Source organism: Cyprinus carpio, chromosome B13 (genome assembly GCF_018340385.1).
Source record: "Cyprinus carpio isolate SPL01 chromosome B13, ASM1834038v1, whole genome shotgun sequence".
Classification (NCBI taxonomy): Eukaryota; Metazoa; Chordata; class Actinopteri; order Cypriniformes; family Cyprinidae; genus Cyprinus; species Cyprinus carpio.
In genome coordinates, this window is record NC_056609.1 from 31276991 (window position 1) to 31291990 (window position 15000).

The 15000-nt window shown below is 36.0% G+C and overlaps 1 protein-coding gene and 1 long non-coding RNA gene across 3 annotated transcripts in view; one reads left to right on the top strand and one right to left on the bottom strand.

Annotated features, from left to right (window-relative positions):
- LOC122139495 overlaps nucleotides 1-6105 on the bottom strand; it is a 7513-nt gene extending 1408 nt beyond the window's left edge. The window contains exons 1-3 of the long non-coding RNA XR_006156348.1: nucleotides 5956-6105; nucleotides 5813-5880; nucleotides 2905-2975 (exon numbers count right to left, since the gene is read on the bottom strand). This is a non-coding gene — a long non-coding RNA (uncharacterized LOC122139495). The remainder of the gene's footprint in view (nucleotides 1-2904; nucleotides 2976-5812; nucleotides 5881-5955) is intronic.
- A 7057-nt stretch (nucleotides 6106-13162) lies between these two features.
- Nucleotides 13163-15000, top strand: part of LOC109106582 (L-threo-3-hydroxyaspartate ammonia-lyase-like) — a 12013-nt gene continuing 10175 nt past the window's right edge. Inside the window, exons 1-2 of one of the 2 annotated variants that reach the window (XM_042737628.1) lie at nucleotides 13163-13271; nucleotides 13472-13918. In XM_042737628.1, coding sequence (XP_042593562.1) covers nucleotides 13171-13271; nucleotides 13472-13918 — 548 coding nt within the window. In that variant the 5' untranslated portion in view covers nucleotides 13163-13170. The remainder of the gene's footprint in view (nucleotides 13272-13471; nucleotides 13919-15000) is intronic. The other variant, XM_042737629.1, reaches the window with a different exon arrangement.

Here is a 15000-nt window from a genome sequence, read left to right on the forward strand (position 1 = left end):
AGGACACCAAAAAAAAAAAAAAAAAAAGGTCACAAATTTGCAAGTTATAAACTGAGAATTTAGAGGACAGAAAAGTAAAAAACTACAAGATGTAGATACATAATTTAGAGGGGAAAAGTCAAAAATTTGAAAGAGCTTAACATAATTTTGAGGAGGGAAAAACAAAACAAAATTCCAAGATATAAATATAGAAATTAAAATAAGAGTCCTAAATTTGCAAGATGTCAATTCAGAATTTTGAGTGAAAAAAAAAAAAAAAAAAAACACACTACAAGATGCAAACTTTAGAGTGGAATAATTTTTTTTTTTTTAAAAAGAGTCGCAAATTTCCGATATGAATGTAGAATTTATAGGGAAAAAGTAAACAATTTCTAAAATATAAACTCAGAATTTAGTGGACAAAAAAAGTGAAAAACTAAGATGTAAACCAAATTGAGGGGAAAAGTGGCAAAATTATAAAGTGCAAACTCAGAATTTAAAGTGAAAAACATCACACATTTCCAAAATTTCAATCAGTAATTAGAGGACAAAACAAGTCATAAATTTGCAAGATACAAACTCAGAATTTTGAGTGGAAAAGTCAAAAACTACAAGATGCAAAAAGTCACAAATTTCTGATATGAATGTAAAATTTATAGGGAAAAAGTAAACAATTTCTAAGATATAATCTCAAAATTTAGAAAGAAAAAAAGTTGCAAGATGTAAACTAAAGAATTTAGGGGGGAAAACATTTCCACACATTTCCAATATTTTATTTAGTAATTAGAGGACAAAAAAGTCATACATCTGCAAACAAACAAACAAACAAACAAACAAACAAAAAAAACTACAAAATCTAGATACATAATTTAGAGGGGAAAAGTCACAGATTAGCAAGAGTTTAACAGAATTTCAAGGAGGGAAAAACAAAAAAAATCCCAAGATATAAATATAGAAATCAGAAGGATAAGTGATAAATTTGCAAGATGCAAACTTAGAATTTAGAGGGCAAAAAGTCACAAATTTCTGATATAAATGTAGAATTTACAGGGAAAAAGTAAACAATTTCTACGATATCTAAATTTAGAAAGAAAAAAGTTGCAAGATGTAAACTCCGAATTCAGAGGGGAAAAGTAAAACATTTCCAAGATATAAATATAGAAATAAGGATAAAATTCATAAATTTGCAAGATGTCAAGTCTGAATTTTGAGTGGAAAAAAGTAAAAAACAAACAAAACAAACAAACAAAAAAAAACTACAAGATGCATACTTTAGAGGGGAAGAAAAGTCACAAATTTCCTATATAAAATGTAGAATTTATAGGGAAAAAGTAAACGATTTCTAAGAAATAAACAAGGAAAGTTGTAAACAGAATTGAGGGCAAAAGTGGGAAAAATATAAAGTGTAAACTCAGAATTTAGAGGTGGAAAAAACATCATATTTCCAAAATTGAACTCAGTTAATTAGAGAAAAAAAAAGAAAAAAAAAGAGGGGAAAAGTAAAACATTTCCAAGATATAAATATAGAATTTATAAGGATAAAATTCACAAATTTCCAAGATGTGAACTTAGAATTTGGAAGAAAATTTTTCCCAAGATATAAACATTGAAATTAGAAGGATAAAAGTCATACATTTGCAAGATGTAAACTCCAGAATTTTGAGAAAAAAAAAAAAAAAAAAAAAAAAAAAAAAAAAATCAAAAACAAAATGCAAACTTTAGAGGGAAAAAGTAAAAAATAAAATACATAAAATATAGAAAAAAAATAAAAAAATTAAAAAATATAAAATAAAAAAACACAGAAAAAAAAGTAAAAAAATTTTAAAAAACTGTTGTCACAGTGGAACTACTGAGAGGAGTGCGGAGCGAGGAACGAAGGAGATGAGGCATACATGGAAGGAAAACTCACATAGCACAGGTTAACATGAACAATACCAGACCAAGAACTCAAAACAGGAAACACTTTAAATACACAACTTAATCAGGGGAAGACGAGACACACCTGGAATCAAATGAAAAACAATCAGGGAGCAGGAACAGGAAGATGACCAAATAAGGGCGAAACACACCCAAAACACGGGACAGAGTCTGACAGTTACAAACTCAGAAGATAGCGAACAAAAAAGTCAAAAACTAAAAGATGTAAACAGAATTGAGAGAAAAAAGAGGGAAAATTACAAAAGGTAAAAAATCTGAATTTAGTGGGGGGAAAAGTAAAAACCTGCAAGATACAAATGTAAAATTTAGATGGAAAAAAGTGACAAATTTAGAAGATTTAATCTCAGAATATAGAAGGGAAAAAAATCACAAAAAGTCATACATTTGCATGATGTAATCTCAACATTTAGAGGACGAAAGGGTCAATAGATAAAAGAAGTAAAGTCAGAATTTAGAAGGGAAAAAGTTTTACATGTGCTAGATGTAAACTTGCAACAAAAGAAAATAGAGGGCACAAAAGTCAAGAAACTACAAGATATACACTTTAGAATTTAGAAGACAAAAAAAGTACAGTATATCAGTATATCAGGCGAAAAAAGTCCAACACTAAAAGACATGAACTTAGAATTTAGAGGGGAAAGAAGTAATACATTTGCAAGATATAAACTCAGAATTCAGAACGGAAAAATGTCAGAATGGTGAACTCTTAATTAACTCTTAATTAACTTTTTTTTATTTTTTTTTTTTTATAAATAAGCTTTCATAGATCTCAGCTGGCATTACAGTGAAGCCAAAAAAAGATGAAACAATTAGACTGAAAAAACAAAACAGAGCAGGGATGAAAGATGAGATGAAGTTATGATGTTTGATTAATGCTAAAAGAATCAGAGGTTTCCAGGAGCGAGAGCCGGAGGTAAAGGACACGCTGCATTAACAGAGCTTAAGAGTGACTTTGAGTCTGATTAAACACTGCTTCAGTGAAGTCACCTTCTCTACCACGTCCATCCGGTCATGAAGAGCGTTCTGATCCTGACAAGCGTTTGAGCTGCTGCTCGTCTCTGTCACACACACACACACACACACACACACACACACACACACACACACACACACACACACACACACACACACACACACACAGATCTACTGTTAATACATGAATTACAGTCACGGCAAAACACATTAAACATCAGTCACACTGGAAATGGATCAGAGATTCACCTCAAACATGAATACAATCATCTGGACACAAGGAAATACAAATACAACAACACACTCTGAATACTGAGAGCTCATGTCACACACACACACACACACACACACACACACATTATAACCAGTGTTGGGGAAAGTTACTTTTAAAAGTGATTCATCACAATATTGCGCTACCCTCTAAAAAGTATCTAATTACACTTCTTAGTTACTTTTTTTGGATAGTAATGCGTTACGTTACTTTTGAGTTACTTTTTAAATCTGGGCGGGGCTTGCTTGTTTGTTTTTAATATAAAAAAGTTCTTCTTTTACAAATGTAAAGCTCTTTCACATCAAAAGTGAAGTGAACACGGCTCAGGCTGAAGGAAAATGTAAATTCACGTCTGTACAGTAGAGAACCAATCACATGAAGAATATGACGCAGGAGAAGAAAGTTCAACACTCTTCAGCAATAACTAAAATCAAACACAAATGTGTTATTTCTGCTTAGTATGGTTGAATTGGATCATCGAAGGTCAGCAGCAAAGACATTAGTTTATAAAATAGGATTAAATACATAAATGATATTTATCTTATTTAACATTTAATTATTGCAGGTTTGTCTGATATTCTGAGTTTGTATTTGACTGTTTTTATTGATTGTGAGGAACACTGAATGTGTATTTGAGTAAACACATGTTCCTATTTAGTCTAGAACTACAGTAAGATCATGTTCACACACAACACTCTGCTCTTACTCCTGATTTCTGTCACCATGGCAACACCAGAGCTGTCACTCAACACATGGAAACAAAGTAACTGGAGTTAGTTATTTGAAAAAGTAACTCAGATATTTCCTTCTAAATTAAAAAGTAATGCACTGCTTATGTAAGTAATCCGATTACGTAATTCACGTTACCCCCAGCACTGACTATAACACACTCACACACACGTGTCTCACACAGCTTTCACAGGAGTGTTTCCACTCTCAGGGCTCCTTATGTTTCATGAGTTTTCCCGCAGGATTCCCACCTCCACAGTCTTTGATGTTTTTGCATTAAGCTTCCTGTGGCGAGCAGCATTTTAACAGATCCTCTCTGTAAGTGCTGCAGGATGTTCCCTGTTAAACACACTTCTCCATCGACATCCAGCAGACGTTACTTCATCTGCTGCTCAAGGTTCACAGATCTGAGCAGCTCATGACTCACAGACAGCACAGAAAACACCATGAGATAGATATACAGTATATATACAGGCCTTCTTTACTTTTTTCAGTTTTGTTATGTTGCAGCCTGATACTACAATTGTTTAAAGAGTAAGATCAAATTCACACACAACGCTCTGCTCTTACTCCTGATTTCTGTCACCATGGCAACACCAAAGCTGTCACTCAACACATGGAAACAAAGTAACTGGAGTTACTTATTTGAAAAAAATCATTTGGATATTTCCTTCTTAATTAAAAAGTAATGCATAACTTTACTAACTACTTCAAAAAAGTAATCTGATTACATAATTCACGTTACTTGTAATGCATTACCCCCAACACTGTTCCAGACTAAATATCAACATGCATTTACTCATCTCACTTACACATAAACAGATTCAGTGTTCCTCAAAATCAGTCAAAACAGCCAAATGCAAACTCAGAATATGATGCAAACCTGCAACAATTAAATATGTTAAATAACACAAATCTCCCTTATCTATTTTTTATCTGAGGCTTATTTATTTCACTTTTGGTGTGAAAGGGCTTTTACATTTGCCAAAAATATGACTTTATATATATATATATATATATATATATATAGTATATATATATATATATATATATATATATATAAAAGCAAGCCCAGCCCAAATGAAAAAAGTAAAGCAAAAGTAACGTAATGCATTACTTTCCAAAAAAGGTAACTTAAGTAAAGCAATTAGTTACCTTTTTTATTGTAATGCATTACTTTTAAAAGTAATTTTCACAAACACTGATTCCAGGTCAGTCGTTCCATCCATCTCACAAACCTACAGAACCACAAAATAATAATTCAGATTGCAGAACACAGCTGCATCTTCCTGTCCACTATTCTAGAAAAACTGACTGATTCTGTACAGAATTCCCCCCTGAAGTAGAAGAAGAAAGAAAGTCATGCAAGATTGAGTGACATGAGGAGAGGAAATGCTGACAGAATGATGCTTTTAGGATGAACTGCCCCTTTAGCCACTGATGAAGCAGTAATGCCACACATTAGTTTCGTTCAACTCTTCTGGGCTATATGGAGAGTTTCCTGAGCCAATAAAAAGAGAAAATGAGAGTGTGTGTGTGTGTGTTCATTCCATGAGCGTGAGATCACACACATCATCACACTAATCACCTCTGCTGATCACGTCATCTCACTCGATCAATCCTCCCTCACAGACACTGAAGATCTGATACAGATGCGCCTCGGGTTCTGGATGGACTCCAGCGCTTCATGTGTGAAATCTCATGTGTTTGAGCGGTTCCGTCAGTCTCAACACACTCCAAATCAGAACCAGATGTTCTAGTCACACACACACACACTCTCTCACACTTACTAAAAGTCCCTGAGAACCATCTGAAAATACCATCATTATCCTCAAAGACACAAATTGTGTTTCAAACTCAAACTACAGACCGTTGTCTATCCAACCCGACTCACGCCGACCTTCAGCCAATCCGGCGTCTTACCTGCACAAATCTGACCAATGAGGAGCATCAGAACAGCCACAGGCGTCACCCAGCGGCCCATGACAGACCTGCAGGAGAGAGACGTGCCGTCTGTCACAAACACTGATGAGAAACCAACAGAAGGAAGAGAAGCTCACACTCACCTTTGACTTGAGCTCTGAAGCGTCTCTTCTGTGACACTGCCTCTCGTTCACTGCACTCCTGATGAAAACACAGAACAAAAGTGTCCTGTATCTGGAGGAGGAGGGCCGTGTGTGTGTGTGTGTGTGTGTGTGTGTGTGTGTGTGAGCGGGTGGGTGGGTCTGCTTCACGCTCTCCAGCAGGACCGAAGCCAAACATGAAGACACAAACTCAAGCAGAGAGCGTGACTCACGAGTCAGAAGCCAGCAATTCACAAACTCTTTCTCATTTGAGCTGAAACATTTACTCGAAGGCCCAAAACATTCACTTGAACAAAACATTCATGTTTACGGTTCTCTGATGTCACTTGACATGCAGCTAAATTTTAAAATAGTAAAACAATCGCACACCTTTTCGAGGTGCAAGTTAAAAGAGCAGACTACACAAAGAAAAACTATAACTGCACACTCCCTAAAGCACTGTTTATTTGTAACCAGGGTTTTGGCAAAACAAGCAGCCTTTGTCAAGGATGACATGCTTATGCAACTTTCTCTTTAAGAGATCATTTTTTCTGTAAGTGTTTTATTTTGATGGTTTTTATTTTGTAACTATTACATTTATATATATATATATATTATTATTATTATTTATTAGCTTTTCATCATCTCAAAAACCCTGAGCCATTGATTATTCTGTTAATATGTTTACATGTGCTTTAAGAATAAATAAATATTAAATATCAAATATTAAATATGACACACACACACAAACACATTTGAGTTTAAATGAACTTAGAAAGTGATATGCTGTGGTATGAAACCAGCACAGAGATACAGAAAATCATCAGTACAATGATCGGAGAGAGTTTAGTGTCATTAGACACAAGTATCAGAGCACAGAATGACACCAGCGACCAATCACAATCCAGAATTACACAGAGACATGGAGTAAGTTAGATTATGTACCAGAACACAGACTCATCACTCTGCAATAAATCCAACACACACAAAACTCATGCACATTTAGGAATTACTGAACATCAAAAAACCATTTATATTTCCAAATCATAAACACAAAAATTCATGAACAAAAAAAAAAACACACACAAACAAAAACAAACAAAAACACACACACACACACACACACACAAACACCGCACACACACACACACACACACACCGCACACACAGTCTTTACACATCATTTTTCACTCATGAATTCTCCTGAAACACACACACAGTCAGTGCTGTGTAGATTACAGAAGTTGTAATCCGTCACTGATTCTAAATGACATCACACTTAGTAACGTAACCCATTACATTACACATTTTAGGTAATATAATCAGACTACTTTTGATTAACTCATGCATCACATTGATTTAAACAGGATAATCCTATAGACCCCTTAAAAGTTTGTAAACATTGCAACGTCTCCGGGTGGGCGGGGCTTAGCTGGAGGCAAAAAGAGGCACGGACGCACGTTTTAGGAGGGATTTATTAAACATGGATGCAGAAGAAGGTTCGGAACTGTCCGAATATGTACAGTCACTGACTCTGCGGGACCGTGACAAAAAAAAATTATAATAAAAAAAGTGTGAGTTAGCATACCATTTATCAATTAATTCAGTTGATCACTCAGTTCACTGACCAAACTGGTTATCGGACCAAAATATAATGACGAGTGGATAACATTACAGTAGCCTAATTTATTTATTTATTTTTAGCTAAGCCTGGTGTAGTTCTTGTATCTTGTTCTCATTGGAAACATTTTAACCAGGATTTGGATATTTCCTAGACAACATATGAATTACTTTCGGGTGGTTTGGGGAATTTTGTCAAGGCTTATTGTCTAATGTAACCTATCGCTGGGCTAACTATGATTAGCATGTGGATTATTTTAGGAGACCATTCAAAAGATGGCACACACATCTATCCCTGTATGTTTGTTTAACATTTAAGCTAGCTAGTGCCCTGAAGGTTGGCGACTTTTCACCTATAAAACATAAACTTGCTGATTTTTACTAGATAAAACCAACACACCAGTACATATGCATAGATTATTTTTACCTAATATGAAGTGTGCACTGCAAACACGAGCATTATTTATGATCGTCTCTGTCTAGTCTGTACGCCGTATCGCATTCTACCACAATTGTCTTCTTGATTTCTGTGAAGGAATGTCGGCCGGGATCCGGTGAAACTTTAGTTTTGAACCAAAAGTGCTGTTCCTTCTATCCTGGCAGCCAAAAACACAACAAGACGACATTTTAAAGTCAAAACCTCAAACTTTTAGCGCGCCTGCTATGAGTTCTTCATTATTAGAGCGGTGACGTCACAGTGACGTAGGCGATTAAGAGGTCTATACCATATAGATATAAAGATACAAAGAGAAAGAATTGTTTTAAAAGAATTGTTGAATAATGTAGTTATTTTTGTTTTCTTTGCGCACAAAAAGATCATCATATTTTTTTCCACTCTTTTCAGTTGTTTTCATAAAACTAGCGAGCTGAGCCAGTAGTAGTGCTGACAGTGTCGTTTAAACATGTCTGAAAAGGCGAAAAGACGAACCGATTCAATCGAGTGAGTTGTTTACGATGGAACCTCTCCGATTGATTCAAACTCGTGAATTCAATCATTCAGCTCAAGCGATTCACTAGCAAAAACCAGACCAAAAGAGGCAATTATTTTTTTAATTTCAACATTGCTTATTATGATTTTAAAAAGCACGTATATGGTTGAAAATGAGCTTTTCGAAACCATTGTGTCACAAAATGATTCAAGGTTTTGAAGCGCTACAATAGGATCGTGTATCACAAATCATCTGATTTAGATTTGAACTCCCTGAATCATGTGATTCTGAATGGGACTTTGAAGCAGGTTCGCAAATCATTTCACAAATTTAATGTTTCGCAAGTTATCGCAAATTCGAATTATGTGATTCAGACTGGAACTTCGGAGCGAGTTCGTGAATCTTTTGATTCAGATCGGAACTAAAGAAAACATTAATCTATTAAGGCAGCACAGTTATAAAAACAAAACAAAGAAAAAATTAATAAAGTACACAAATGCAAAATAACCATGGTTTTACTATAGTAAACGTGTAGTAAACATGTTATTTGTACTGCAAACTCCATGGTTAAACTATGGTTAGTGTAGCAAAACCACGGTTTATTTGTGGATAGTATCATGGTTTAACTATATTAACCATGTTTTTTGTTTTTTGGAGTAAGGGATGTGTTGCCATATTTATAATAACTGTACACCTTAAGAGAACACACGGGATGAATATAGAGATGAATAAAGAAAAGAGAGATTTAGAGCCAGAGTTTCTTTACGTAAGTGAAATTTATCTAGCAGAAAACAAAAAAATAAATAATATCCTACAATATCAACAAACAATCCGAAGAAAACATCCTTAAAACTGAAAGAAAAGTCACTTACAAAATGAGGTCAGATGAACATTAAATAAATCTGAGCAAATGTCTCTGTGTGGTTCACTGGCAAACAATGAATGAATCTTCGTCAGAAGAGACAAAAACAGCAGCTCACTTCAGTGTCTGACTCATATTATAATCACGTCCAGAAGCTTCTGGTGACATTTGGAGAAACTCATTAATCTCTTCATATTTAAAGGGTCATATGATGTTGCTAAAAAGAACATTATTTTGTGTATTTGTTGTAATGAAATGTGTTTATGTGATTTAAGGTTAAATTATTTTCCACATACTGTACATTATTGTTTCTCCTCTATGATTTTTCTCCTCGATTTTTACAAAGCTCATCGTTCTGAAAAGCGAGGTGTGCTCTGATTGGCCAGCTCTCCAGTGCGTTGTGATTGGCTGAATGCCTCAAGCGTGTGACGGAAATGTTTCAAATTACAAGTACTTAATTTCTGGAATCCATTCCATGTAAAGAGTTACTGGTTGTTAGTAAGACTGCAGCAGCAGAGGAATAAACGGAGTGAAAGTTCACTGTACAATGTGCAAAGCTCCTTAAGAGAGAAGGATCCAGAATGGTGCCAACGCGACTGAAGATAAAAACTCTTATCTTTTATCTTCTCCTCTGTGCTTTGATTACAATCTGCTTGATTAACTGAGATGGGTTCCTCCCGTCCTCTATTTGTTCTCAAGGAAAACCAGTTCCTCCAAACTTTCTGAGTATTAAATGATTTGTGCCGTCACACTGCCAGAATCTGGTGGAAAGCGTGTCTTGGCTCCGTCTCTGTATTGACTTCTCTCTTGGCTGGACTTCTGTCCTGTTCTGTTTCCTGGATTGGGCATCAGGGGATGGACATGGACAACAATGATCCTGCTTTGGGATCTTCTTCAGCCCTTGTTAGTTTTGTGTGATGTATTGGAGCTGTCAGGTGTGATGTCTGGGGTCAGTGCTCGTCTGTAAATCTCGTCTGCACATGTTCGTCTGCATCACGCTGGATAAAAAGAGGCAAAGGAAACATTTCATTACAAGCTCCATAAAACATGTTCTGTGTGTGCATGAAGAACAGCAGTATGCATTAAAACCGCTCTGGCTTGAGTTTGATGCATGGTTTTTTATTTTTAAATAAAATGTTTTATTATCCCATTTAAGCTTTTATGTGAGAATTCTGTTATTTTACCATGCAACAGGGTCTGAAAGCAAACAGGGTTCTCCATGTGTTGAGTGACAGCTCTGGTGTTGCCATGGTGACAGAGATCCGGAGTAAGAGCAGAGTGTTGTGTGTGAACATGATCTCACTGTAGTTCTAGACTAAATATGAACATGTGTTTACTCAAAAACACATTCAGTGTTCCTCACAATCAATAAAAACAGTCAAATACAAACTCAGAATATTATACAAACCTGCAATAATGAAATATGTTAAATAAGACAAATATCATTTATGTATTTAATGCTATTTTATAAACTAATGTCTTTGCTACTGACCTTCGATGATCCAATTCAACCATACTAAGCAGAAATAACACACTTGTGTTTGATTTTAGTTATTGCTGAAGAGTGTTGAACTTTCTTCTCCTGCGTCATATTCTTCATGTGATTGGTTCTCTACTGTACAGACGTGAATTTACATTTCCTTCAGCCTGAGCCGTGTTCACTTCACCTTTTGATGTGAAAGAGCTTTACATTTGTAAAAGAAGAACTTTTTATATTAAAAACAAACAAGCAAGCCCCGCCCAGAATTAAAAAGTAACTCAAAACTAACGTAACACATCACTTTAAATAAAATAAAACAAAACAACTAAAATAAACACTCCCCAACACAGTAATTTAACAACTTAACACACAACCCCCAGAAAAATGGTGATTAATAGTGACATTTAGTTACATTACTTTTCTTTCACACCCCACAAAAGTTGTAATTGCGTATCTAGATCTAACCCCCCAAAAAAATCTTCTAAAATGTTACTAACAATGTATATTTCTGCCTCACTTCACACTGGATCACAGTCAGATTTTTTTTTTTTTTACAAACGCTCAATGGTGATTAATAGTGACATTTAATAAAAGTGCTGTATTATTCTCATTGTGTGGCTTGAAGCTATCAATTCTGTTACCCATATATGATTATATTTCATTATGTATTTTATCAAAAGAAATAGCACAAGTTCATGAGAAAATGCTTTATTTTCTAAAAAGATTTTTAATTCTAGTAATGCTGTTTATATGAGGATCAGAGGGATGTATTATTACTGAAGTATTACTGAAACCTTATTAGTAATTAGTTACACTACTACACTACTAGCTAGTGCAAAAAGTAATATTATTACTGTAACTAGTTACTAGTAACACAAGCCAGAACATCACAGAGACATGAGGATGCAGAAAAGAAACACCTCAGAACCACTCAGAACCACTGTGGTGGACAAACACTTACACTTCCTTTAGAAATATACACATGAGATTATATGTCCTTTAAATGAGCTCAGAGGTTAACATTTAAAGCCGATGGTGAGTGTGTATATACAGTACTACAATCAATATTAATTGTAGGGGAGAGCGGGTGAGTTGAGCTAATTTTTACTTAAATATGTAAATAAACTTCAGGATGTGGTGCATCCTTGGGAATAATCATTTTGGGTGTAAAATAAACTGCTTTCCAAACAAAAAGTGGTCTCTTGGCTCAACTTACCCCCAGTGAGGGTTATATTCAGCTTAGGGAGAGGGTAAGTTGAGCCACATGGAGTTAAACATTGATTATGACGAAGTAAACCTGAACATTGTTTATACCTCAAGCTATAGAGAAATTCAATAACCTTATAAAATCTGTGTTTAAAGTCCAGTGTTTCTCTCCACCTGTGGCTCAACAAAGTTTCATTAAATGTTACAGTTCACAACTTCAAAGACATTTTAATTATTAAAAAAATTTCAGAACAAATAAAGTTCAAATTGAAGAATAAAAAAAAAAAAAAACTGCAATTGACCACACAGAACTGGGCAAACAATTTCATAAAAACATCAATGGCCTTCATAAACAAGGCCTATTTAAAAATTTCAGAACAAAATAAAAAATGTTTGACCTAAAATTAATGAAATATAATGTAGAATTGCAGTAAAAGAATACTTTATAATCATAAGAGATGTAGAGCTACTGGCTCTTTTTAACAAACTTGCATCATTCAGCAGTTTATCTCTAACATCATGCAAAGAGTATAGCCTCATAACTTCCTAAAGCACAAACACAGGTGTGATATTTTCTCAGATTTGTATGTAATTGTGCAGACACATGAAGCATGAGTCCCTAAACATAAAAAGTCATAAATGTAGTTACCATTAATTCCATGGGCCATCACAGGTTGAGTAAAATGGATATTTGTGGTCATATAACCGATTCTGTTTAAGGTTGTCTAGAAACAAGGGGTGGCTCAGCTGCCCCGCAGACTCAAATCACTCTATACATCATTTCTGGAGCCTCCTAAAGTCTGGAGCATCATGAATGATGAGTGAAGTCAGAGGTGATCTGTGATCCGGTCTGAGGAGGATTTGGCCTGTCCTAGAGGTCAGAGCTTGTGGTCTTCTGGAGGACACTTTCTGCTGGACAAAGCCCTCCTCTATCCCTTTAGAGTCTGATGAGACCACGTGAGAGGCGGGTTTAACCCGGGTCTGATACAGGAATAGAGCTGAAGGGCCGGAGAGACTGCAGCGTGTGATTACGGTTAATCCCTCCTTAAATAACCCTGAGCGGTCAGCTAATGTTGTGGAGGACGAGGACAATACTGCTGGACAGAGAGCTGGAGTCCGAGATGAATTTCGCAGCGCAGTTTTTTGCTAACTTTGTGAACGACGGCCTGGAGACGCGGAGGAGCTTTAACGACAGCGAGGAATATGATCCCTTCTGGCAGAGGTGGGAAACTAGCGTGTACAGCACCAGCCAAACGTTTCTGAACAGCAAGAGTTTTTATGTTTTTTTTAAAGAAGTCTCTTCTGCTCACCAAGCCTGCATTAAAAACATCCAAATTACAGCAAAAACATAAAAACCTTAAAAAATTTCAAGATCCTAACAAAACACCCCAATAACTGGTAGTGTACACCTGAAACCCTTAGAGAGTCTCCAGCTGCTTCCCAGTGTCCTCCTGAGTCTGAGAGAAGTGATGTGACGGGTGTGGAGCTGCATCAGCGTGTAGCAGATCCTCTGTGTTCTCCTTCCCATCCTGTGCTTCCTCCATCCACTGACTCACACTCAGCCCTTGAGATGCCCAAACCTGGACCAGAGCTCACACTGAGACACCAGGCTTCATCTCCTCTTCCTCATCCCGCTCCAACTAAACACAGCAAGTCTCAATCTGGAGCTTCAGGGAGGGCTGATGGTCCTCAGGCCACGTCCAAAGCTCCTGATCCTTCTCCTGTAGAAGCAGCAGACCCGTCCTCATCCGCAGCTCTCCCTCCGTTCCCACAGCTCACAGAGAACGCCTCTCTCCTGTCGCTCCTGCAAGCTTTAGTCTACATCCTCCTCAGACTCTTCCTCACCTTCATCCTCCTCTTCCTGCCAGGGTAAATGTGTGAGACAGAGAGAATGAGAGCTCTTTTATTAATGTATGACAATAACCCTGTAAAGCCTGATTTAGAAAATAATAGTCAGAAAGTTTGCATATGTGTTTTTGATGCATCAGGATTTTATGGCTTGTATATTCTGATAAAGTGGAGGAAAAAACAGCTCAATTTTATTCAGAAAAATATGAATTTGCTGCAGATGCTGATATTTATATGATGAAATTCTGATGCTTGTAATGATGCTCAGTACAGCAGATACTTATCTAAATATGAGTCTGTGCTCTATATCTGCAGTAATGTGTCTCAGTGAGACGAGATGTAAATGATCCAAACATATAATGCAGTGATTGAGAGATGAAGAAATAAAGGCTCCTCAGAAGATGTGAGATGTTCTGGAGGCTTGTGAAGATCATTCCTCCGCTGAGGAACAGAGAAAGTAAAGCTTCTTCTGGAAACAAACGCTCCTCAAAAGATCCTGATGATCAGATTGAGACTCTAAAAACATGATTGATGGAGAATCAAGTAAAGCTGAGCTGCTTCAGTCCAGTAAGAGTTCATCTGGAGATATTACTGCAGTTATTCTGACCTTTACTTGATCAAAATCACTCAAGATCTGACACCAGAAGCAGCAGCTGAAGCTGATTACACTGAAAGAGCTCTGACTGGATAAAACACTCTAAACTATCAATCAGAGACAGAAAACATGCAGGAGATAGAGTGTGAAACAGGTTTAACAGCAGAGTTTGATCATTTAGAAATGTGTGCATCAGTAGGGTTCATCAGAGGGTGTTTGTCTGTTACAGAGACGCTGTGACGTGGGAATGAGGCAAGAGGTCAGACCTGCAGAGCTCAGATATTAATAGACAAAATCACAATACACATAACAAAAAACAAAGAAACAATAATAAATTCATAAAAACACGATAATAACAATTCAAACAGATGCAGCATAGAAGCCAGACTAAATTAAACCAGCTCTGACCCACCACAGCAATCAAAGGCAGTTGATTTAAGCAGTTGTAATTGCTGTGTAAAGGCACTTCTGAATAGTAAAAAAAATTATATATAATAAAAATTATATA